Consider the following 26,499-nt stretch of genomic DNA (forward strand, 5'->3'; position numbering starts at 1 on the left):
TGTCTTACCAAGGCTACTGTGCTTCTGTGGCCATTAAATCAATCGTAGTTTTTCAGTCCTGATTTAACTGTCGGCAGTTTTGAGGTACAAAAGGTCTTGTAAATAGAACTGACGTAATCACTGTAATAAAAAAAACTTCAATTGTATATTAGCATACAGTATATTGTACGTCAAATATTTACTCATCTCAACAGTGACTCATGTCGAAGATTAAAACGCTCAAAAGTTAATCTGCAATTACAGGTTAACGAAATATGTCACTAATTCCTGAAATATGTCACTAATTCCTGAATCATGGGTCGACTGTTTGTGTCCCTCAACAATCATTGGACGCAGACTATTTATTTACATAAAAGTGGGAGGGATATCGGACCTTTTGCCCCAGCTTTGCATTTTGATTGGCCCAACTTTACAGCGTCTCAGTTGTTGATTGGCCAGAGTTCTGGGGGAAGTAAAACAGGAGGTGTCTCGTGAAAACTGCTTTCCGTTAAATGTTATTTTACAGTCTGACGATAGACGGGAATCCATCAGCTCAGGTAGATGCCTTCTCTTATAACCTATCTATAATTTAATGGTGTGATTTCTGTACGATGTGCTCACGGTCGTGTGATTTACTGAGAGTTTTCCGTTAGCGTTGGCAAGTAACCAGTGGTGAAAACAGCAGCTCTCCGTTCATTTGTGTCAATAACGGTATAAAAGAGCTCAGATAGCTTGCTCGTGCGGAGGTTAAACATGGGAAAACATAACTGCATCAGAAACTATTTTTGTTGCAACAATTATGATGGTATGGAGTTATTGTACTTCCACATCCGTGATGATAACCGCAGTACACCGTTATCAGTAGCATCGATAGCTAGCTAACGTTATCCAGCGACAACGTTAGCCACAGGAGATTACGTTATAGATGGGATAGTCAGCCAGGTGCCCTCTGCCCTGGATGGTGGATAGATGTTTGATTATGCTATTTTCACCCCAACGAATTTAGCCAAAGATTCATAGTAATATCACCATAAACGCTTAATGTCTCTCCATTTGGAAAACACTCATTTTACACTCCTCCGAATATAAATGATAAGGCCTAACTATATCTGTTTGGCCACAATCACCTATAGGCTTCATGTGACTGTTTAGCTAGCTAACTGCACACCACTGCGTCAAAACACCTTGTCCTGGTGGGAATGAGCTACATTTCGTGCAAGCTTGAGGTTTAATGAAAGAAAACTCCACTTTTTTAGTATTTTGTTAAGATGTTCCCCGCCGGCATGGTGTGTTTACAACACAATTCAACAATCTTGCCAAGGGATTTACGAGAGGTCAGTAAGGCAACACCGCTGTGGGTGCAAATTGTGCAAAACTATTTTGGCTGGAGAGAAATATGAGCTGATGTCCTCTGAATTCACCTTGGTCAGTACTTTCCTGTCGTTTGTATTAGGGCCTATGTTGTGTTTATTTCCTTCCAAGCACACATTTGCTTAGACTTTTAGACATGTTAGTATAGAGATGTAGTGTGAAGTGAAATTTAACAGTTTGGTTTGACTTCCAGGGCCAAAGGTGACAGATCAGCTTGTGTCTAAGCTAGTTGGTGTAAGTTTGTGTTGAGAGTAGCACATTCAATCAAAGACATGTTTCTCAGCAGTTATCCTCTTCCACTGTGAAATCATTAAAATCCGGATGTAGTGCAGAGTCACAACATTGTGTAATGTTTTTTACCTTGTGTCAGACATTTTCCAACCATACATCATCTAAATGATGGGTTCAAACACATCATAAGGCCTCATAACCCTACAGGCTTTTTATTGTTATTGGGAATCTCATGGCCGAGAGTGCGTGTTGTGTTAGGTGAAAACAGACATGCTTGTGTTAGTGCTCGGCCCAGGTTTGTCCCTGGACAGTGGAGTCAACACTAGCTTCATTGTTCATAGAGAACAATGGGAGTAGGCCTGCCTGGAGGGAGGCACTACTAAGAGAGGTTGGCATCTGTTTCACCCCAAGGGGATAGCAGGCCTGTGCTTTTCTTACAGTGGTATTACCACACACAAAGCTATGTAGAGACGAAGAAAGGCAATCTGAAGCAAAGCGTCATGTGTAGCAACAAGTTTTGGTCAACTTTCTTTTCCAGAATGACGGAAGTATTGTTACAGAGGCTGCTGCACAGAACACATGAGTAAGAAATGTTTTATAGCACCAGGGACAGTAAATGTCACATCCCAAAATCCACTACCTGGGCTCAATTTTCGAACAAGCAATTTCCAAAATAGAAAAGGATTTGCAAATGATGGATGGCTACCTGCCAAACAATAAATGAAAAATGCAACTTCAGCCAAAATATGCTAACATTTGGCTGGTGTTGATTTCCCACTCTGAAAGATTGACGGACATGTATTGGGTCAGGTGAAGGTGTCAAACACAAATTTCCATTTATTGATGTCCTTTGCATGCAGCATTATGAGATCACTTATATTTAAATCTTCATTTACAATTTCTTTTAAAAATTTAAACCGTCATATACTTATGAATAAATATAAATATTGGAGGATTAAATGTAGTTTTAATAGACACATCTTTAAATGTTATAAATAGGAGCTGAACACAGAATAGTCAACGTTAATGCTGAAGATTGCGAGAGTATGGCTTTGAAACTGTGTATCCCTCGCACCAGCATCCTGCTCTGTGGTTTGTTTGTGACACACAGGGTTACTTCATGCAACATGACACTCCATCCTCAACCTTTCACTGATTGAATTTCAGATGCAGCAGTTCAGCCCCCCGCTCCCAGCCAGTTATAGATTAAGCAGGAGCCTGGGTTGCTACTTCATATGTAGGCTGGACAATATTGGGACATTGTTGGTATCATTCACAGATATGTCCTCCAAATTTTAGCAATCAATATTAGCAGAAAACATAAGTCATTGTTATTATAACCAAACCTCAGATTAGTGCTGAAACGATGAGTCAATTAATCGATCAACAGAAAAATAATATGCAACTGTTTTGATGATTGATTAATCGTTTCAGTAATTTTTCAAGCAAAAACAGTGAAAAAGATTCCCTGGTTCCACCTTCTCAAATGAGATTATTTGCTGCTTTTCTCTGTTTTTATTTCATTGTAATTTGAGTATCTTTGGGTTTTATACTTCACACAAACAAGACTTTTGAAGAGATCACCTTGGGCCATTTTTTAAAAACTATTTTTTAATCTTTTATAGACCAAACAATCAATCATTAGTTGTAGTGCTGCAGCTAACAGTTATTTTCATTATCGATTAATTTACCCATTATTGAAGAAGTTTGAACCATATAATTTTTTGATATTTTTGCTTTAAAAACGACTGAAGCGATTTACCGATTATTAAAATTGTTATTTTTCTGGCGATCGAATACTAGATTAATCAACTAAACTTAGTATTCAACTTAGTATTCAACTAGAGTAACTAGAGTAGAGTAATTCTGAATCAGCTGCATCACAATGTATTTTCAGACTAGCCTGGGAACCAGACGAATCTAGCAAATTCGTGTTTTATTTGGTCTGACAGGTACGCCTGGCCCTTCTCCCGTTCAAACAGATTGCCACCCATCTTGGATTTGGTTGGGACAATCATAGCCATTTATCTAATATGGGACGGGTTTTTTATGACGACTGACAGAGTAGCATTACCAGTCCAGATTTGAAGTCACACGTTTTGATGCTCTGATTGGCACTAGGCTCTCGAAACTCAGATCAAACTGCATTCCTGTTTCCCGCCTCAAATGTTTTCAGAAACACATTTTAGTGTACTGTTTAGCTGTAATTTGAGAAAGTTTGTGATCAGGCCGCCAGTTTTTTCCTGCTAGAAAACGGACCAAGCACCGCCCTGACTTGCATGTGTCGCTGAGCACGTTTTGTTGCTCTGTTTGGTTGTAGATCTTTCCAATTGCGTCCAGAGGAATTTTGGTCTGTGCCCCTTGGAAATCGAAAATGAACTGAGAGGTTTGTGAATTAGTCTGGCGTTGCCAGGCTATTGTCAGACTAAATGGCAATCAGTAATTGTTTCATTTTATCTATCAATATTAACATTTATTGAAACATCCTTTAGATGATTACTTGGGACACAGAACAAGAGGCCTATTTATAGTCTATTCTATGGCTATGGTAATGTATTTCTTCCAATGGTCTTGAAGTTTTGGCTATTAGCCATGAGACGCTTGCTTGTTTATAGGCTTCTTCATGCTAGTGCTGTAGCCTACTTTGTATGCCCTTAGCAAACATAGAGTCTGTGTTGTTAGCCAGCTTGTTTTCCCTCCAGCCTCACTTTCTACTGGAGTCGTCAGAGTAGGAGTGGGAAATTGGTGGACCTCGGTGAGCTAAGCTAGCATAGCTCTTTATTTGTTCATAGACAGTGAATGAAGCTTGCCACAGCACATACACCTGTGTCAGCTGAATCAGTCTGGCAGATGTGGGCAGGGAGGTGGTATGTAGCTGGCCTGGATGGACTTTAGGAATTATTGCTCCCGTGCAGTAGAGCATCAGAGGATTACTGTAAAAAGGGGCAACCTCACTACTGCAATCGCTCACACATAATAACATAAACACATACAAACTGACATGCTCACAAATAAAACTAAAGAAGAAATTGTATAGAAAAACAATGCTCACAAACTTTTCATTTTTTCATTGTGCTGGCTTAAATGTTCTCTCTAAATCCCCAATAGAAGTTGTACCAATTAATTGGGACTGTAAGAAGATCATCTTTATAGGGAGGTGAATGAGAGGGATGGATGGATAAAAAGAGGGGTGGGGGTTACCATCTGGATAGGGTTTTATCTGTTATCTAGATAGCCTGCTGTGTTTTTGTGTGTGACAGAGACAAAGCCTGACTCAGTGTCAGCAGTGTACTGCTGTAGGATGCAATAATTTGATCCTTCTCTGATTCTAGTGCTCACTTAAAGCGATTAAAAGGAGAGATTAAGTATAGTTGTTACAACTAGACAGTTAAGGACTTTCAAACCCTCTGCCCCAGGGCAGCTGAAAATTCAGGAAAAAGATTTAAATTATTTCTGTATTTGTTTGTGCATGAGTGAACATGAGGCATGTTTTCCCTGTGATACGCAGACGAGACCATTTTCACAGCAGGCATTTTGAATTGTCATAGCAGGAAAAGCACAGGTGTTACTAATAATGTTAACAATGGCGCCTTTCTATTCAAGTGTCCCAGTAAGCCACGACAGTGTGACAGTGAGCCAGCATCCACAATACCAGGAGCAGTTAAATGGAATTCAGCTATCATTGATTTTAGTATTCACACCTGTGCTTTTCCTACTGTGACATGACAAAATGTCTTCCATGAAAACGGCCTGTTTAGTGTGCCTGTCTGTCTTTGTTTCCAGTGGCTGTTGATGGACCATCCCTATGAAGAAACAGGGTTACAATGGGACAGAGTACCTCGGAACAAGAGGTCCAGGGAGACAACCCTGAGGTTGGTTTGTTCACTGTATTTATTTGCATAATTATAAAACACACAGAGTGAAGCAATAAAACCGAGATATACAAGTACAGTAAATGCAGCCCTGGAACAGGGGTGTTTCATCAGAAGTTGGTAATGGGGCTAACAGAAATGGGTTTGACAGAAATGGCAAAGCCTAATTTGTACTGCTAAATTTCATCCTTTAAAATGAAAGAGAAAGGCCTGCTTTAGATGCACACAGAAAGACTGTCACAAATAAAAAATAAATAATCTGTGAACAGCCACAGTGGTCCTATACCAACACAAAACTCTGCACTGGTATCTTATATTAGCTAATGAGAAAATACTCTTAGGTTACACGTTTAGTAGCATTTACACTGCACAAATTGCAGCCAACTAGCAGTACAGGACACCATACCAGATCACAATAGCAAACCATATGCCTTACTAGCATCAAACTCTACATGACCTTTCCCCAACATTGGTCAGATGAATGTGGCTGGTAAACTCAGATGTTCTTTCCCAGCTTGACAGTTCAAATGGCCACAATCAGAGGTCATAATATTCCCACAATGATGCAGCCTTCCCCAAGTCATCTGGGATTTTGAGCTTCCCCTTGAAATCACGTTTTAGCATTATTTTCTCTATTGCAGACTGTTAGTTTGGCAGTCTAATGCAGCAGACAGGCTATGCTCTCTGTCTTTCTCTTTTTTCCAGCTGAACATTGCTTCTCTTACTTTGAAAATAGCTTAACCAAACCTAGACCTTAGCCCAAAGCTGTACACAACAAAATGTCTTGAACCCGACCCAGAACCCAATACATTGTCTAGACCCGCCAGGTTCGGTTTGGGTTATTATATTCATTTAGGAGACACCTAAATGAATGCACCGTATTGCACCTACTTGAAGCCTCCAGCTAAAGTATATTTCTGTGTGCAAATGCTGCCTATGCACTCACCCATCTATCAGCTCAACTGTCAATATTCTCATTGTACAGTTTAAGCCCTTTACTGCCAAATAACCCTTAACTCCTCACACACTAATCAATAACCACTGATAACAGACATGTAGTTTCATTGGTTGTCAGCCATAACACTAAAAACACTACTTACTTACAATACTGTGTCTGATGGCTAGCTAGCCAAACACACACACACAGTGATTGTTTTGATAAATCAAGAAGTGCTTAGGTTGATGTTAGTAAAGTGATAAAAGTCTCCTTAATCAAGCCAAAAGGAAAAACTACTTTGCTTTTTATGAGTATTCTTTTCCCTTGTAGCTGATTGTTTTTAGAAGACAATGCATATGATTAGAAATAAGCCATTTCCTTCTTGTTCTTTTGCTTTCCTCTTTTCTTTCATGCTTAGTTGCTTTCTACGGTGGCCGACAAGGACAGACGCACTGCAATTTAAGAAAGCACAAGCAAATTAAGAAAACATCTTCATCAATTTGACAACACGTGCGCAGCATTTAGAAAACAAGCTGCAAATACAGAAACACGCTGCAAAAACACAAAACGACAATGGAAGTGTTTCCAGAGGACACTAAAAAGGTTTGTGACTCGTGAAGTCAGGTCCATATCATCTGTTCATTGTTTTTCTGTTTCGTACTGTTTCTCCACTTTGCGCATGCGCAGTCTGGTCTGCAGCATGCACCTACCTCGCAGGAGTAGGCAGATTCAAAGAAAAGGTTTGTAAAGCATTTTTGAAACTGAAAATTAAGGTACATTTGAAGGAATTTTTTTTTAAAAGTAATAATAACCAGGTTCATCAGTGATGACAGACGGACTGTAGCTGTAGTTATGAACTCTGGAGTGACCAATTGCACATAAATAGCATTTCCTACCTTCCTACAGCAAGGTTTCCTACATTAAACCAAACAGTGAAATTTTTGGTCCTCACATACAGTATACGTTTTTAAGCATGGGAGCTTAGACAGTTATCCTGTGATGCACTATGAGGAGACAATTTTGACATGCTCAGGTCGTACAGCGGCATCTTGTGACCACGGTCGTCTAAGCAGCTTCATTAGTGATTTAATACCTGTAAGATAATTACTGCATGAGAGCGAGTATAGTGATAGTGACAGACCCTGGACAACCCTGGATCTAATAATGCCTAAATGATTATCATTCAGGCTACAGGTCGTCTGTCAACACTGGTGGTAGGATAATAAAGGTTAATATCTGTCATAAACACTAAATCTCCGCACAAATCATTAAAATTACTGATAGAATGCCACTTTTTTGCTCTGCAAGGTCTTGCGAGGCACATGCAGCGGTCACTTTCAACGCATGCGCAGAGTAGAGCAGTAGCAGAAGACAGAAACCCACAACATAAACATGAACAGATGATACACGGACCCGACTTTAATAACTTCATGAGTCACAAACTGTGGCAACAACAAGCATGTCCAAGCCCTGTTCAGCACGTTTTAGTGTCCTCTGGAAACACTTCCATTGTTTTGTGTATTTGCAGCGCGTTTCTGTATTTGGGTGTGTTGTGTGTATTTGCATGCATTTTCTTAAGTTGCAGTGTGTTTGCCCTTGTCGACCACCATAGATTTCTGTCTCCCTCCGCCTCCCCCAAAGTCCAGCTCCATCAGTTTTCATTATATCTTGGTGTCAGCCTATTCAAACCTAGACTGGACTGCCCCAACCGCTGGAGTAGGTTAGGAATTAGGGGAAGTCTGGGCCTGATATTCAGCACAAGTTATCTAGGATTTTTTTCTGAGCATCTTCTCTCTTTATTTTCAGGCTCAGTCTGAGCCCCCGCTAACATTAAGAATGAATTCCATTTAGTGCTAACTGCATTATTTGGATCTATTGTAGCAAAACAAACAAGCTTATCTTATCATCCAGTCCGGCCTTGCCCTTTACAATGTGCCAGTTTGTAGCCTGTGAACCCAACAGCTTCACATCTGGAATGCTCAGTCTGTACATAGGCAGCAGAGCAAGGAAGCTCCGAGTGATGCTCACTGTTTTAGTATAGAGTGAAAAGTGGAAGTAAAGGTTTGGGAAACATAGTTGGAAGACACATGCTAGGGCACAAGTGTGGAGAAGGTCAAGGTCAGTTAAGATATTACATCTTCGTCCCCTCGCAGCCAGACATTCCTGCCTCCAGGGCAAATCACTTATTCCCACATTCCATTACACTTCAATGAAACTGAAGCCTCCAGGCCCAGGCTCACACCGTGTTTCAGTCTTAATATACTGTAGGAGGTAGCAGCCATTGGGTATGCTACTAAGCAACTAGGATTCTGCCTGTAGAGGTTTTGGTTGTTTGTTTCGGATTAGTAATTTCTCTGTATTTCTGTTACATTAGGACAGGTTTAATAACATCAAGACATTTGTGGAGGAGGAACTACAGACGAGCATGGTGAGTTTCATTTACATATTTACACATTGTCCTTTTCCCATTGCTTTCATTTAGTTGCTGTTGGGTCATCCCTGCAGGAAATTTGTATCACTACCATACATGATTCACCATGGGAAGAGAAAGTCAGAAAGAAAAGAAAATTTAGCTCATTGATATTTAGAAAGCACAAGCATGTAGATGAAATAATGAAGTAATACTTTTAATACATTAAAACATCCGAGTAAATATGATTTTTAGTGCTGCAGCCAGTACAAGCCATTACATTTTGTCATTATGCAACCTTTGACCCTGTCCACACATCAACTCTCTTCCTCTTTTGTTCTCTTCTCTTCAGATGGTGGGGATGGTGATTGGTGCGGGCATCGCCATAGTCCTCATCGCCATCCTCATCTTCTTCATCTTGCGGAGGATCCAGCTTCGAAGTCAGTAATGAGATCCCTATCTCACCAATGCACTGAGAACACATAATGATGGTAATGAAAATTGAGAACTTGTATGTATGTTCTGTGGTCATTTGTTATTTCTTATCTTTCACAGACCTTGAAGCTCAGGAGGCACCCAAATACCGCTTTCGCAAGAGGGACAAAGTCATGTTCTACGGGCGAAAGATCATGCGTAAAGTGAGTGTGTGGCTGACAGGAAATGATAATGCTTCCAACATCCAGTATTCAAATCAGTGTTGTAGTTATCATGGGCTGGCTTACATGTCATTCCTCTAGTTTTTTGTCTACTACACCAACAATACCATGGGAATCCTATATCAAATGTAATGTTTCCCAACAGGTCTCGCAGTCTACCTCTTCCCTGGTGGGTACGTCCTCTTCTTCTCGGCCACGCCTAAAGAAGAAGCAGAAAATGCTCAACATTGCCAAAAAGTACATCAGAAAGCTCACTCTCACCAACAAATTAAAACCTCTATTACTGTCATGACCCGTTCACTGTTAGTGGTTTCCACTCTTTCCCATCTGTCTTCCTGTCTTTCTACTGTGCAGGATCCTGCGCTTTAAAAAGGAGGTGCCCATCCTGCAGGCGAAGGAGCCCCCTCCCTCAGTGCTGGAGGCTGACCTCACCGAGTTTGATGTGGCCAACTCCCACCTCCCCTCTGAGGTGCTCTACATGCTCAAAAATGTCCGGTAGGATGGTCTTCTTTGTCATGTCTGTGTAATTGTATTATAATGTATGTCCTATCCTCAAAAGGCCCAAACATGTCTGTACATTACAGAGTTGATTTGCAACTCCTCTTAAGCATGAGCATTGCCTCAGAGATGTGTGGTTCTGTTGTGAAGCGGTTGCCTAGCAAACTGTGCTCATAAAGCTCAGTTAATAGCATTCCACACAACTTAACAAAGATTTTTTAAAAAGCCTCTCATTTTTGAATATATAAACCGGACAGCTTAGTGTTCACACCTGTACATGCCTGTTTGTGTGTGTGTACAAACCTCCTAACCTCTCTTTGTTGTCCTTCACTGCAGTGTGCTGGGTCACTTTGAGAAGCCCCTCTTCCTGGAGCTGTGTAAACACATGGTGTTCGTGCAGTTCCAACAAGGGGAGTACGTCTTCAGGCCGGGCCAGCCTGACAGCAGCATCTACGTGGTTCAGGATGGAAAACTAGAATTGTGCCTTACTGGAACAGTACGCACACTTGTGTCTGCATGCATTCCCGTGTATACTGATTACCTGTGAATTTCATGCATGTAGCAGTTGTTTTTGTGTTTGAGAATCATATAGTCTAATGTCTAAAAACTTAGAGCAAATCTACTAAGGGGCTTAACCATGGGAGTTCTGGCTTTAACAGCACATTAGCATCTATTAACTTTTGACTCAGATAATCTCATTAGGCAATTAGGGGAATATGGCTGTTAGTAAAGGTTGCTCTCTTAATGACACATACCTGTCCTACAGCCAGTCTCAATGGCATTTAACAAGTCTTAAATGGGATATTTGTCCTGATAGAGATTTCAATCCAGGCGTTATCTGTAAAACTAAGTGTAGCTACTCAAGTTCTAAGAAAAACGTGAGAACACAAGTTGCTTCCTGTGCACACCGATATGCATATGTCTTATTCCTGTCTTCCAGGATGGCAAAGAAAGTGTGGTGAAGGAGGTTTACCCAGGAGACAGTGTCCACAGCCTCCTCAGCATCCTAGATGTCATTACAGTAGGTCACTCCCACTTCTTGTAGCACACACAAATCTGCACAGACAAGGGTGCTGCGTCACACCTATACACTCATGCTTCCCCAATACACACATACATATAATGCACGCATTCTTGAATGAGATGCAGTCCTGGATATCCGTGTGTTGGACCCCACCTCACATCATTCACATTCACCAGCTGACTCCCCCAACCTTCTCCACTGGCATACACATGACTCATGCATTGATCTTTAGTTGTAATTCAGTGAAACTCCTGTATAAAGATAAAGAAGATAAAGATTTCCATTTCTAAGACTAAAAGCAATACTTGAAGAATTGTCTAGACGAAGCAACCTCCCACATCAGAGCTTCTTAAAATGTGAACATTTTGTGAAGTATTCTGAGGGATCTCTGTATCCAGGGCCACCAGAAACCTTACAGAACAGTGTCGGCACGGGCTGCAGAGGTTTCCACTGTTCTCCGTTTACCTGTAGAAGCCTTCCTCTCTATATTTGAGAAGTACCCGGAGAGCCTGGTGCGGGTAGTACAGGTGAGTTGTGTGTGTAATTCTGTTACACACACACACACACACACACACACATACACATATATGTGGAAAACAGGAAAACAGCACCCATATATATATATATATATATATATATATATAGCGGCTGGATAGCTCAATTGGTAAGTCACAGGACTTTCACACGGGGGAATGAGCAATGACCCATCATCCAGTGTGGGGTTGAGGATGGTTACAAGTACCTTGGAATACCACAGGCAAATGGCAACCTCGAAGAGGCAACAAGGAAGACGGCAACGGCCAAATACCTCCAACGAGTAAGGCAAGTCCTAAGAAGTCAGCTCAATGGCAAGAACAAAGCCCAGGCAATAAACAGCTACGCCCTGCCAGTGATCAGATACCCTGCGGGAATAATAAGATGGCCAAAGGAGGAGATACAGACCACAGACGTTAAGACGCGAAAGCTCCTCACCATGCATGGAGGGTTCAATCCCAAATCCAGCACCCTGAGACTGTACGCTAGCCGTAAGGAAGGCGGCCGTGGACTAGTGAGTGTGAGAGCCACTATCCAGGATGAAACATCCAAGATCCACAAGTACATCCAAGATAAGGCCCCAACAGATGACGTGCTCAGGGAATGTCTCAGGCAATGGAGAACAGAGGAAGACGTGCTGGAGGAAGGACCATCATGGGAGGACAAACCCCTACATGGGATGTACCACCGAACATAACTGAAGTGGCTGATATCAAGAAGTCCTACCAATGGCTAGAGCGGGCTGGATTGAAGGACAGCACAGAGGCACTCATTATGGCTGCACAGGAGCAGGCCCTGAGCACCAGAGCAATAGAGGCCCAGATCTACCACACCAGACAAGACCCAAGGTGTAGGCTGTGCAAAGAGGCCCTGAGACAATCCAGCACATAACTGCAGGGTGTAAGATGCTGGCAGGAAAAGCATACATGGAGCGCCATAACCAAGTAGCTGGCATAGTGTACAGGAACATCTGCACTGAGTATGGACTGGAAACCCCGAGGTCAAAGTGGGAAACACCTCCAAAGGTGGTAGAGAATGACCGAGCCAAGATCCTGTGGGACTTCCAGATCCAGACTGACAGAATGGTAATGGCGAACCAGCCTGACATCGTGGTGGTTGACAAACAACAGAGGAAAGCCGTTGTGGTTGATGTGGCGATACCAAGCGATGGCAACATCAGGAAAAAGGAACATGAGAAACTAGAGAAGTACCAAGGGCTCAGAGAAGAGCTGGAGAAGGCCTGGAAGGTGAAGGCAACAGTGGTGCCCGTGGTCATTGGAGCACTCGGGGCAGTGACCCCAAAACTGGAGGAGTTGCTACAGTAGATCCCTGGAAGAACACCAGACATCTCGGTCCAGAAGAGCGCAGTACTGGGAACAGCAAAAATACTGCGCAGAACCCTCAAGCTCCCAGGCCTCTGGATGAGGACCCGAGCTCGAAGGATGAGACCACCCGCGGAGGGTGAAGGACAAAGTTTTTTTATATATATGGGTGCTGTTTTCCTCTACTGTTGGGTAGAAATGTAGAAATGTATGCACTCATCAAACTGAAGTGGTTTTGATAAAGTCATCTGTCATTTTGCATGTGATATGTCAAATGACTCACTTCCTGTTGTATCTGTTCAGATTATCATGGTTCGTCTTCAAAGAGTAACGGTCCTAGCACTGCACAACTATCTGGGGCTCACCAATGAGCTCTTCTGCCATGTGAGTTTGTCACACACACACACACACACACACACACACACACACACACACACACACAGTACACCAGACCACATCACCCACCATCTGTGGGTGATGTGGTCTGGTGTACTGTGTGTGTGTGGCATTTATCAGCAATTCTGCATCATTAGCTCAGCACACATACTGTTTTTATTATGATTTGAGTCACTAAATGCTAATGTTGTGTCTCTCTTTCCACTCTCTCCCATCACACACACAAATGAACACACACATCATACCACATATCACTCACACTTGTCCTACAGGAAATGCAGCCCTCGCGTCTGCCACCTCCGTCTCCCCACCCGACTCGCACCAGTCCCATCCGCCATGGCAAGCGCTTTGGCAGCCTGACAGTGGCTGAGGAGCACCGGGAAGCTGCCATTAAGGGTGAAGCTACAGGTGGGGAGAATAGGGTGATAGAATGTTGTTTGTAAATTATTAACTGCTAAAGTCACTCTGAGAGATTGAGAAAATTAATCTTAATTATACATTTATTGGTTTCCACTAAAGCTTAAATATATAAATATATTAACCTCCAGTGTTAGTTTTGTGTTTGATTGCTTGTTAAATTCTGTATCTGTGATTTACTATATCTGCAGGAGGGGAACAAGGGAAGGATGGAGCAACAGTGCCAACTCTTAGTAGGACCATCTCCATGCCTGTGGACATTGCTGGTGAGGGACTTCTCTCCTGTTCAGAGAGATAATGTGTTCTTAATGTTCTTTAGTTTTACTAATAAACAGGACATGTTTTAACTGTACGATGTGCTATTTTGAAAAAGTACTTGCACACATGCCCTAAAACCACCCCACTCAGCTCCTCTGATGCCATACTTATCTACCATACACTACATGTACCTAGTCTTTGGGCATGTTCACACCAGTCATCTTGAAAGCCATTTTATTCAAGCAATGGACCCCTTTAGTTTGATTCTTTTGGACAAGTTATTAACCTCACTGTGGCTGCCTGAAGAGACAGGTCTCTGTTCTCTTTCGAATGAAGCATACTGCGTTTAGAAAGGCGACCAAAACTTTATAACCATCTGCAGCTAACGGCACGTTAACACAGAGAGGTTTATGGTTATGATGACACAAATGTTGACATGTGATAGCCAGCAGTGAAGCCATGCTTGGAATGCATGGCAGAATGAAGTGAGGGCAAACTGCAGTCTCACTGCACACTTCTACTCACTAATGCCTTTATGACAATAAAGGCAGACAGGGGCATCGTGCTAAACATGGCTGAAGTTACAGACATTGAGATTTGATCTGTTTTGAGCTCCTCTGCAAGAATGAACGGTCAATTAAACTGTCCAATATTTTTTTTTTTATATTATTATAAACTTTGGGCGCCTGCATTAAGGAAGTACAACAAGGCAACAAAGTTAGCTTTCCTGCTCTTGTTTATACTCTAAAAATCACAATCATACAAGTCATCTGATTGTTGCTTTTTCTCTGTCTGTTTTAGACTCATCCTCACAGTATAGTTGCTTTTAGATGGAGACTTGTGTATCCAACAGTTGGTTGGTTAGTTTCTTCTGGCTTATGAAAACCGCTGTAGATAATAGATTGATGACCGCTTTTGAAAACATCCTGTTTGGGCTATTAAGCTATTAATTTGTTCTTTTCAAATATAATAATCACAAGTTAAGATGTATGTTTTTCACCTAACAAAAGCATAATGTTGATTAAAGACTGAAGAACACTGTCTACATTTTGTCTCTGCAGGTATACAGAAAAGTCTGAGATCAGACTTTGACATGGCATACGAAAGGGGACGGATCTCTGTCTCTGCAGAGGACGGCAACACTCCTCCTACTTTCCCTCGGGTCAGTATACTGCAGACTCTTTAGACAGAAATGAGACCAGGTTGACTTAACTGATCTCATGACATGAAATTGGGTAACTAGCAGCTAAAAGTTCACTACAGGGCATGAATAACAACAAAGTAATCCAGTAAAGAAAGTAGTCCAAATATTTAAAATATATAGTCTCTCTGAGGCTGCTAAAATGTTTTTTTTCTTGACAACAATGATTTGTTATTAGAAATGATTATCTATCAATTATGTTATGTGTGATATTAAAATGTTTGTATTGTTCCAAAACATTCTATCAGTTTTGAAAATGTAAATGTGATGTTTATTGTTCAGTATGTCAAAAACACAGCTAAGTATACGATATTATCTGACACTTATCAGATTGTAAGATAAAGTCTTAGTTAATAATCTCATCATGATAATTCATAGATAAGTCATGGTTTTGTTTTGTAGGGGCAGATCTCCCTATTTTTAACAGGAGGAAGATTTTAGATTGAGATTCATCAAATACTTTCTTGTATGTGTACCATTACAGTCCGTATCCCAGGACCAGCGGGAGAGGAGGGTGACCGTAGATGAGGTTCCCTCAGGGATCTATCTGTATCCAGAGGAAGACTCGGGTGTGGACAATATTTTTACACCTGTATCCAGTCGATCCAGCACTGCTCTGTTTGAGGAAGCTCAAAAGGAGATCCTCAAACTCATGAAGATTGAGGTTTTTTTTATTTTTTATTTACTGATAGTGTATCTTGATGTTATTATTATGTAGTGGTATCACATGGCACCTAAGTAGTATGCCATAAACACTATTGAGAAGAGATGAACAATAAAACATAAACTCTTGTCAAATATTTTTCATATGCTATTTTACACATCCTGAAGTGTATACATTTTTAGCATTGTAATCAAACCCATAGGGACTAAACGAAAGCACATTCCAAAATCAAACTCAAGCACTTAATAGAATTTCCTAGTGTTTGCATCAAGAAAAATGTTTCTTTTATATTTGTGTCAGTGACGTCTGTGTATAAAGAACAGAACACATTCATCACACTGGCAGCAAAAGTATAAAAAGTAGAGTATAAGAGTTAAAATACAGAATTGCAGCAAGTCATTTACACTTACTCATAATTCCTCAGCTTTTAAAAACAAGAAAGATTTCAGCCCAAATTACTTATCTTGTTTGGTGGGACCATAGTACTAGATGTTTTCTATAATATGTCAAATGGTGTTATCAAATGTGTTTCTGTACAATTACTATTGCAAGTAAAGCGGGATCTAAACATGCCAATAGCGCACTGCTCTCCCACTGCCTTTGATACATCTATGCAGATCGAATTCTAATGCAGATTTCAGCCCAAGACTACATTTGGTAGGATGTTGTGTACATGTGTTTGATGCAATATGTGGTAAACTCCTTTTCTGGGTGCTTCTTAATAGGCATTGCTACACCTAATATTTCAAAACATTGTGTTGGTGTAACTAGATCAAAGTATGATTGATGAAATAAATGCAGAATTGCAGAATCATCTGCAGCTTGATTTTCATCCAAAGGTGAACAAGGTAGAGTGAAGACATTTCATCCACATTGTTTGTCCACTGTGATTCACTCTTTTGTCACTGCTTGACTTGACTTTTTGACTCTTTGACTCTTTTTCTTCTTAAATCCAGGACCCATCCTTGTTAAATGGGAGAGTTACTTTGCACCATGCAAAAGCTGGAGCCGTCTTAGCCAGACAGGGAGACCAGGTACTTAACAAAAGACATACTGAACCCCTTTTCTGAAAACTTATAATAACTATAGTATAGTAGTAGTAGCAAGTAAAGTAATCAAAGTAATCACAAAAAAAAGAATGTGTAGGATAATACAGCAAAGTTATTTTTAAACTCCAACGTTTCTGTTATAGTTTCCTCTTGTTACTCTTTTAGGACGTGAGTCTGCACTTTGTCCTGTCTGGTTGTCTGCATGTCTACCAGCGGATGATTAACAAGCAGGAAGCCGTCTGCTTGTTTGTGACCCACCAAGGGGAGATGGTGGGCCAGCTCGCTGTGCTCACTGGAGAGCCCCTCATCTTCACCATCAAGGCCATCCGAGACTGTACTTACGTCAAGATCTCAAAGTCGGATTTCTACGAGTGAGTCGATCACCTTTAATGTGGACAAACAAGAATGGCGACTATTTATAAAAGTTTGTTTTACAGTCCACTTTCAGCAGGCATATAACTGAGTCTAATATTATTTATGTGCTCTCATTAATAAAGCAACAATGCCCCATTATATGTGCAATACAATTACGCATCCAAAGTCTTTGAAGTAAGAATTTCAAATTGAAGTTCTCCATACAGACTGACTGATCTTTCGTAATTGTTGGAACCATTCAGTTTAGCTTTAAAACATCCACTTACAGACACTAACTAAATACTGTAACTACTGTGTAGCCAGTATTGCTCAAGTCTGTGTCTGTGCTGTATGCTGCCCTCTGCAGGATCATGAGGGAGCAGCCCAGTGTGGTGCTGAGTGCAGCTCACACGGTGGCCATCCGCATGTCAGCTTTTGTCAGGCAGATGGACTTTGCTATTGACTGGATGGCTGTGGAGGCTGGCAGAGCCCTCTACAGGTACTCTACTTCAGTTTTTTTTTCTTGGATAGACACATAGACAATTACTTCTCTTCTTTGTGCAAACATCATTGCCATGTTTTAACATATAATTTACTTGTAATAGTTACTGTAATATCTGTGTTTTTTCTCTTCACATCTACAGACAGGACGACCAGTCAGACTGCACCTACATTGTTCTGAATGGACGTCTGCGTTCAGTCATCCGCAAGACAAATGGCAAGAAAGAACTAGTTGGGGAATATGGCAGAGGAGACCTCATCGGAGTGGTGAGAACAAGGCTCTTTTCTGCCTGTGTGTAAAAGAAACCTCAACTATCAAAATTAAATATGGAGCTGAAAATTAATGCCTTGATGAGCTTTTATTCCAAGTAGTGCAGTTTTTTTGTTTCAAATTGCTTGTAATGCTTGTGGATTTTAGCACATCAGGACAATTTTAATAAGATGTCTTTTCTCTACTAGATTAGTAGTTGGAACAGAAACGTACTGTGTACTGAATACTTTCAGATATTTTTGCACAATTTTGTCTGTAATGACAAACCCAATCATCTGCGTGAATTGTTGGTCAGTTATTTATCATTATTATTACCTTCCTGCTCGAATATTGGTTTTTAGTTCTGTAACATCTCATGGCGTCTCATCTCATGGTCTTGCCTTATACTTTAGGTGGAGGCCTTGACCAGACAGCCAAGAGCCACCACCGTCCACGCTGTGAGAGACACAGAGCTGGTCAAACTGCCCGAGGGAACACTAAACAACATCAAAAGACGATATCCCCAGGTCAGTGACTTCGTCTTGATCTGGCTGTGGTTGTGTGTACAGCTGAAATGGTCCTGATGCTTGATGTCTGTTCAGGTGGTGACAAGGTTGATCCACTTGTTAGGCCAGAAGATTCTGGGGAACCTGCAGCAGGGTCGCGGGCCTTTCTCAGGTAAGGTCATGATAAGGATCGTTTTATGTGCACATAAACATATTTCCTCCCTATGCCTTTGTTAATCCAGCCCGATGCATTTAACGTACAGTATGCTCCATTTACACACTGTGATCCTGTCTTCAAGGTTCACCCCTGAGTATGCCCAGTATGACAACCAGTGCCGATGTCACCAACCCTGCTAGCAACCTCTCAACTGTGGCTGTCCTGCCTGTATGTGATGAGGTGCCGATCAATGCGTTCAACTTGGAGCTCAGCCATGCCCTCAGTGCCATTGGTAGGCCCACAAATCATTTTCATTTGTCCACAACAACCCTTTTTGCATCTGGGATTGCTGAATATCTATTTAGTTCCTGGTTATACCAGAAGTATGCATTACTGCATGACATGGTACTAAGTTAATTTGTACCATGTAGTGCAGTATGCTGAAGTAAAACAGAATACACACGTGGGAGTTCATACAGTTCATTTATACATCTGTTTGACACTTGCAGGGCCCACTCTGCTATTAACCAGTGAGATAATCAGAGAGCGACTGGGTGCTTCTGCTTTGGACAGGTCAGTCTGACTCACTTCTTAGTCTTATCAAACATCATCACAAAAGCTTTTCAACTGCAACCTTTTTTCATTATCTCCCACACTTTTTCTTTTCCCATTTTAGTTTGTCTGTACTGATCACAATCATTTCCACTTACTATATCTCCCAATTCATTGTTCATGTCATCATAGCCTTTTTTCTATGCAGCGTTTTGGTGAATTAAAATGCTGTTCTATATCCTCATCCCTGCTTTTCTCCTGTATCTATCAGTATCCATGAGTACCGTCTCTCTGGCTGGCTGGCCCAGCAGGAGGACATCAATCGGATTGTCCTGTACCAGACTGACAACAGCATGACCCCGTGGACTCAGCGCTGCATCCGCCAGTCTGACTGCATCCTCATTGTCGGCCTGGGGGACCAGGAACCTACCCTGGGAGAGGTATGTGTGTGTCTAGGAGAGGAAAGGGGAAGGTGGGAAAATTCCGGTAACAAGCAAACGTTTCAAATACAAATAAGCGCATTTACTCTCTCTGTCTCTTTTCTAAGTCTTGTTTCCCTCCTCTTCTCTTCCCCTCCAGTTGGAGCAGATGCTGGAGAACACAGCAGTTCGGGCTCTGAAGCAGCTGGTCCTTCTGCACAAAGAGGATGGACCGGGCCCCTCCAGGACGGTCGAGTGGCTCAACATGCGTAGCTGGTGCTCCGGGCATCTGCACCTCAAGTGTCCCCGCAGGGTCTTCTCCAGACGCAGCCCCAGCAAACTAGTACAAAACAAACTTTACTGTCATTTCTAGCTGTTTTTTTATGAAATTGTTATTCTTTAGCATACAACATATATACTGTATTATGGTATGCTCTATTATCTAGAATCAGGTGACCTAGTGGACAGTGAAATTGATTAGCCACTCCTTAACTCCATAACTGTAAACTAAGAGCGCAGTCATGAAATGATGGTCTGGTAAATGAATGTTAATGTGAAGTTGATGCTTTTATTGTATTTTCATGTGTATTTTCTGTTTGTGCAGAGGGAGGTTTATGAGAAGGTGTTTGAGAAAACGGCAGACAGGCACAGTGATTTCTCTCGGCTGGCCCGAGTCCTGACTGGAAACACCATTGCCCTGGTGCTGGGAGGAGGTGGAGCCAGGTGAGCAGGGCTGTCCAAAGAGGGCTGAGCCACAACTATCAGTACAGACATGTAGTTTGTGTCTTAAAAGTCTTAGTGTTTTGTAATATTAACAATGCAGTCTACCCACCTGACATGAATATTATGTAATGTATCAGCAGGCCTTAGCTCTCCTTCATTTTACCATTATGGAAGGTAATACACCTGTCTTATCACCTAAAAACATGTCCCACTTTTTGAAACTTCAATGATTTGTACTTTTTTTTAAAATGATGATGAAATTGTACTCTTTTATATCAAAGGAACATCTCAAGTCATTTTTTACCACTCAGCACCATGTGCAGCTTACAACATATGAAGTCATCTAGTGTACCTGACTGTTGTCAAACATGTTTGTTTTCCCGCATGCAGAGGCTGCTCTCATGTGGGTGTGATCAAAGCTATGGAGGAAGCAGGGATTCCTATTGACATAGTGGGAGGGACCTCAATCGGCTCATTCATTGGTGCATTGTACGCTGAGGAGAGGAGTGCCGTCAGAACCAAACAGAGAGCCAGAGAGTGGTCCAAGGTACAGCGCACATCTATATCCATCATTCAGTCATTTCTGTCTTGCTCATATGTCTAAAATGACTTCAATTCATTGTCTTTCAATGTATTAAAAGGGGAATGCCTCGTAACTGATAAGAAACAAAAAGCTTACGGTTTCAAACAAGAATAGGTAATTAACAATAGACTTCCGTCCAATTTCTCTGTATTTTGTTGTTCAACAGGCAATGAACTCAGTATTTAAAACAGTCCTGGACTTGACCTATCCCATCACCTCCATGTTCTCCGGTTCTGCCTTCAACACCAGCATCTATAAAGTGTTCCAGGACAAGCAAGCTGAGGTGAGGGAGTTCAGAGAGAATATATTTACCACTGGCACTGCAGTAAGGTCTGCCAGAACACAAGAGGGTCATGATTTTGAGTCAGTCACTGGGAAAATGTAAATAAGGTTTATTTTAGACACTGAAATACTTTCTGTGTCCCCAGGACCTGTGGCTGCCATACTTCAACGTCACCACTGACATCACAGCCTCAGCCATGCGCGTTCACCAGGATGGTAAGTGACAGCTGAGCTGACTGCAGGGGTTGCCACCCCTCTCTATCATATTACTGTTGTGATTGGCTAATTTTTTTTTTTTTTTTTAAAGCTTTAGACAAGCTCAAGTCGCTGCTTTTGTACGTTACAGCACTTTTACAGTACATTTTAGTACAGTACATAACACACACACACACACACACACACACAAACATAGACATACACAATAAAGGGCATAATAGTAATTGCTTAAGTCTTTCTCAATATTTAACACAACTCAATCAATAATACTACCTTGAATGACAGAGAACTAATGTGTGAAATTGGCATTGTCATCAATTCATGTTCAAAAGTAATTAAACAGTGAGTAATGCTTGCACCCACTCAATTTCAGAAGTGACTTTAGGCACTGTAGCATGTTTTATCCTTTACAGAACAAGTCTATACATATTGTATCAGTAGGCATAACAGATACATAAAATGGCTTATGCATCATCTAGAGTGACTGGACTGTATGCCCTCAGATTTATGGTTTAAGGCCGGTATACTCCAAACTAAATTGAAGTTGATGTGTTTTCAAACTGCACTTTGAGCAAATGCCAGTATAGTTACTACGACTCTAGATGTGTCCGTTTAATAGTGTACATGCCAGCTGAAAGACCTTGCGAGTCTCGCTGGAAATAGACAAGTTTAAGTTCCTCACAACAAGAAGTAAACATGTTAAAACAAGTACAATCTAATGGCTATAATACAAGAGGCTCAGAGAACATTGTGTAAAAACTGCAGCCATTTACATCACATTATGGATGAAGTGCAAGCAAGAGTATGTTAGGGAGTGGTGAAATGACAGTTTGAGTGGCCATCCTGCATATATTACAGCCATCAAAGCCAAATGCATTGCTTCATTTTAGTCGCCTCCACAAACATGCCAGTTTGAATCTCGTTTGGAGTAAGCCCGCCCGGCCAAGGGCTTGGAAGGATATTTCACTAAATATGTACAAAAGAAAACACCATGTAGATGTTTCTATGCTTGTGTCTGACTTTGCTAATATAAACGCAAATGTGTTGCCTTGCATAAAAAATGCACCATCACTAACATTAGCTAAAGTAGATCTATCCTGAAAGGACAACCCCACCAACCCCGCAAATCCAGTGTGCCATTCTCTATGCAGTGTAATTTTTTAGCATAATCAGTGTAATGCTACTTTGTAATTTACAGTATTGTGCATCAAATTAAGGCATTGTTAGTTTCATTGTAAAGGCAATGTTTTGAATTATTAGAATTCAGGCTGATTACTGGATTTGAGGGGTTTGTAGGCCTGAGTCCTGCAGGGAAACACAGAATGCTTATGTTTGCATTTTGGCATGTGTATGAACTAACTGCTGGAGCAAAGCCTTTTCCTCTCTGTCTCATTGTTTCCATCATCTGCCTCTCTTAGTTTACTGCACTTGTTTCTTTCCATTTTATTTCTTTCTTTCCTTCTTTCTGTCTTTCATTCATTTTTCCAATGTTTGACCATCTTTCTATATCTTCTATATCTTGATTTTCTTTTCTGTCTCTATTAAACTCCTCTTCTTCTTCCTTCTTAACGTCTTCCTTTTCATACACTAAATTGATAAAGCTGTAGCTTTTTCATTGTGTCTAAATCTCCCAGAAACTGTATATCCCTTATGTCAAGTCTTTCTGCACATAGCGATCACAGAGCTGCCCATCTCTAGATTACGCCATAGACAAAATAACCCATGTAGTCGCTGACCCAAAAATGCTGATTCCCCTCCCATGTCCATGTCAACATGTAGGATCCAGAACACTCCACCCTGCCTTTCACTTCTCGCTCCTTAATGACATCCCATGTTGCTTCTCTCACTCCTTTACCTCCATTCTGTGCTTTCTGTAGTTTTTCTGGTGTGCTTTTGTCAAACATCGCTAGGGTGATGCAGTTCTGAATATGTCACTTTGGCCTCAGCAACGGGGGGGGGGTTAATTGTATGCCATTTTGATGGGTGTAAGGTACACAGTGTCATGGGATTGCATTATATGCCTTGGTTTTAACCAGTGAGAAAAACTAGCAAGAATGAGATCTGAGAAAAATCTTTTCTGTAAAACCTTGTCCAGTTTCCAGTTTCCCCTGCAGTTTTCTCTTCATTGTACAGTTTGGAGAATTTAGTTTAACGCCCAACAGCACTCTTTGCAATGGTGGCCCCTCTCTCTCTCTCTCTCTCTCTCTCCTTCTTTCTTCTTTCTCACTGTTTCTGTCTGTCTGTCTCTCTCTTTCTCCGTCTGCTTGTCTTCCTCCAACCTTGCTTGTCGGACCAGTCATCTAACATTGCTAATACAATTTTTTTAATATGCTTAATGAACACATCAAACAATCTTTGCATCACTGTTTTTAGGTTAAGCTCATTTACATACATCTGGTGTCATTCATCTGACATATTTGTTGTCATTTATATCAGAGACTGGTTTTAATGATACTTAGCCTAAATTGTGTTGTTTCTAGCAGCCACAAAATTTTATTGTGTAGATATCTTGGTATCTTGTCATCATTCTGAACAAAGTCTATTATACTTCATTGATTAGCCTTCAAGTAGTTTAATTCAATTGGCCATATAGTTGTTCTAGAGTATGCTTTTATTTTAAATTGGCCTCATATTAGAATTTACTGCATTTGGTTAGAAACCGTAGGCATGGGTAAATCATTTTGTTGACCTTGTACTCCCCTTCCTCTCTGTCTTGCTCCTGGCAGAATCTTGCACTTTTCTTCTCTATGTTGCGGGCATTTCTTTCTTTCTCTCTCCCTCCTTATTCTTCTCTTTTTTTCAGCATTCTTCTCTCTGTCTCTCTCTCTATACTCTATCCATCCTTCTCTCTTATTCCATCTGTGATGTGGAGTCCGGCCCATATTTGATGTGTTCCTCCTTCTCCATTTCCATTTCCCGACAGGTTGCGTCTGGCGCTATGTTAGAGCCAGCGCCTCCTACACCCCCTATTTACCTCCCCTGTGCGACCCCAAGGATGGCCACTTGCTTGTGGATGGTTGCTATGTTAACAATGTCCCAGGTCAGATTTTAAACACCCGCTCACCAAAACCTCCTCCCTCATCCCTAAGTCGACATTCATCCACTCGGCTACCCTCCTCCTCTTTCTTGTCCTCTCCCTCCCAAGTTCTCACTCGTAACTAACCCCGCACTGACCAGGTGGACATTGGGGGCCCATGGTTTGGAAGGAAAGACTACATGTCTTCGAATTGATCCAATCAGTGCCTCATCTTTCACTGAATAACGGCCAATAGTACATATCATTCTCTCCAATTGGCTTTTTGTTTCACACACACAACACACTTTCTCCAGTTGGCTTGGTGCCTCTAAATATAACTGTTGACCTTTATTTTCGTATTAGATTTGAGGTTTTGCCCACGCATGTCTGGACATCTATGGGACATAGAGAGATGCATGATGGTCTGGCTTCTTCTGGCCCCCTATATTTGCTAAAATGTTACCTTTACCTTTTATATCATAACATTCTGGATGTGACTTGTAAACACTGATGTCTTCATGCACCTCTGTACTTGCTTATTTTTAGCAATACTTTTTACAAAAATACAGTTATTAACTTGCAGGCAGCTCAGCTTGGCCGAGGTAAATCAAACTTGATTGGTTTGCATTTAGCTGGATTTTTAGTGTAAGATCCGGTATAGAAACCAGATAGTACTGTGTGTTTTGATTAAAGGAAAGCTGATAGTGTTGAAGGTGTCATTTCTGCCTCACTGGAGATAGTAAAGGGCTGCACCATGTCAACATCGCATCTGTCTGTTGTGGATCATTGTGCGTTTCAGTGGGCCTAAATGTGTCTGTCGTTTGGACTGAACTGCAGCTTGTTTCCCATGACGAGGTCCCTGTGAAATAGATTCTATTTCATTTCAATCACCTCTATCTACAGGAACATGTTCAGTCTCTCCTACACAGCACCTGTCATCTCCCCTGGCTTTGCTTGCTTCTATGTGCATGCCAGTTTTAGACACTGTGAGCCAATCTATATATTTCTCATGAATATATATTGATGGCATGTGTTACCTTTTTTGTTTATCTGGTGTTTATTTTATTTATCAGGAATATGTGTTCTGGATCCTGCTGTTGCCCATTGTAGCTCCTGTACAAACTGAATAAAGCCCTTAAGTTACAATAAATCTAAGTAAACAAATGGAAAGTTTTAGGTGGTAATATTTCAGTAAGATAATTCTGCCTCAGCATTCACATCCACGCAGAGTTGCACCCTTCGCTTTTCACTGCGGTGCTCCCTATCCTTCCAACCCATGCAGCACCTGGCCTGCTCCTGCCCCCTGCTGGCAATGAACTGGACTGCAAGACTGGGCAGGCTGGGTGCTTCCCTGCTATGTTCACGGTGAAGGATCTCCAAACATTGTCACAACATCTGCCGCTGCTCCTTCTCTGACATGTAGACAATTCAAGTAGGTCCATTTCAATATTTTCTACTTCTTCTCCTCAGGTTACCAGGATTAAATATTAAATAATACATAAATATATCTGTGGATTTTGCAGGAACAAATTCATATGATCACATGCTATAAAGCGCTGTTGTTGGGACACAGTTTGGAGATTCAAACAGCCTTGGTGCTCTGTGATGGTTGCCATTTACTTTTTTACCTTACGCACAAGTCACACCGGGTCTCTGTGCAAGGTAATGAGGTTTGCAGTGGTGTACAACAGAGTCTAAAGGTGGGCAGAACCACAGTCCTAGCCTTTGCAGGGATTGGCTACCTTCCTTTGTCCAACCTCCCTCTGGTGTTTGGACTGCGGTCTGTGTCGACACTAACCTGAAACGTATAGCAAACATTATTGAGATGTTATTCCCCCCCTCCCTCCTCCCCTCCCCCCTCCCCTGGTGTGTCAGGCTCTCTGTGGCGCTATGTGCGAGCGAGCATGACCCTCTCGGGGTATCTGCCGCCTCTCTGCGACCCCAAAGATGGCAACTTGCTAATGGACGGTGGCTACATCAACAACCTGCCAGGCAAGTAGAGGTGGTACTCCCCCACCCCTCCCCCCACCAACACACAATCCTCAATGTCCACCAAAGTCCTCTCCCCCACAGGAGGGGGGAGGTGGAGTGAGGGACGGGGATGATTATTATGAGGGGTTT

At 41.6% G+C, this 26,499-nt stretch overlaps 1 protein-coding gene across 8 annotated transcripts in view; it reads left to right on the forward strand.

Annotated features, from left to right (window-relative positions):
- The first annotated feature begins 410 nt into the window (after positions 1-410).
- The window catches only part of pnpla6 (patatin-like phospholipase domain containing 6), a 34,804-nt gene continuing 8,715 nt past the window's right edge, over positions 411-26,499 (forward strand). For 2 of the 8 annotated variants that reach the window (XM_044188564.1, XM_044188573.1), the window contains exons 1-31: positions 414-536; positions 5,365-5,453; positions 8,765-8,818; positions 9,153-9,240; positions 9,356-9,438; positions 9,602-9,693; positions 9,811-9,951; positions 10,291-10,450; positions 10,895-10,975; positions 11,377-11,505; positions 13,138-13,218; positions 13,503-13,638; positions 13,839-13,913; positions 14,967-15,067; positions 15,591-15,770; positions 16,727-16,804; positions 16,985-17,190; positions 17,541-17,672; positions 17,818-17,941; positions 18,338-18,451; positions 18,527-18,602; positions 18,730-18,879; positions 19,097-19,160; positions 19,411-19,579; positions 19,719-19,901; positions 20,163-20,281; positions 20,672-20,828; positions 21,031-21,147; positions 21,293-21,362; positions 24,286-24,402; positions 26,254-26,370. In XM_044188564.1, coding sequence (XP_044044499.1) covers positions 5,406-5,453; positions 8,765-8,818; positions 9,153-9,240; positions 9,356-9,438; positions 9,602-9,693; positions 9,811-9,951; positions 10,291-10,450; positions 10,895-10,975; positions 11,377-11,505; positions 13,138-13,218; positions 13,503-13,638; positions 13,839-13,913; positions 14,967-15,067; positions 15,591-15,770; positions 16,727-16,804; positions 16,985-17,190; positions 17,541-17,672; positions 17,818-17,941; positions 18,338-18,451; positions 18,527-18,602; positions 18,730-18,879; positions 19,097-19,160; positions 19,411-19,579; positions 19,719-19,901; positions 20,163-20,281; positions 20,672-20,828; positions 21,031-21,147; positions 21,293-21,362; positions 24,286-24,402; positions 26,254-26,370 — 3,442 coding nt within the window. In that variant the 5' untranslated portion in view covers positions 414-536; positions 5,365-5,405. Of the gene's footprint in view, positions 537-5,364; positions 5,454-8,764; positions 8,819-9,152; positions 9,241-9,355; positions 9,439-9,601; positions 9,694-9,810; positions 9,952-10,290; positions 10,451-10,894; positions 10,976-11,376; positions 11,506-13,137; positions 13,219-13,502; positions 13,639-13,838; positions 13,914-14,966; positions 15,068-15,590; positions 15,771-16,726; positions 16,805-16,984; positions 17,191-17,540; positions 17,673-17,817; positions 17,942-18,337; positions 18,452-18,526; positions 18,603-18,729; positions 18,880-19,096; positions 19,161-19,410; positions 19,580-19,718; positions 19,902-20,162; positions 20,282-20,671; positions 20,829-21,030; positions 21,148-21,292; positions 21,363-24,285; positions 25,811-26,253; positions 26,371-26,499 lie in introns of those variants that run through there. The other 6 variants (XM_044188580.1, XM_044188586.1, XM_044188613.1 and 3 more) reach the window with 5 other exon arrangements.

Source organism: Siniperca chuatsi, linkage group LG3, assembly GCF_020085105.1.
Source record: "Siniperca chuatsi isolate FFG_IHB_CAS linkage group LG3, ASM2008510v1, whole genome shotgun sequence".
Taxonomy (NCBI): Eukaryota; Metazoa; Chordata; class Actinopteri; order Centrarchiformes; family Sinipercidae; genus Siniperca; species Siniperca chuatsi.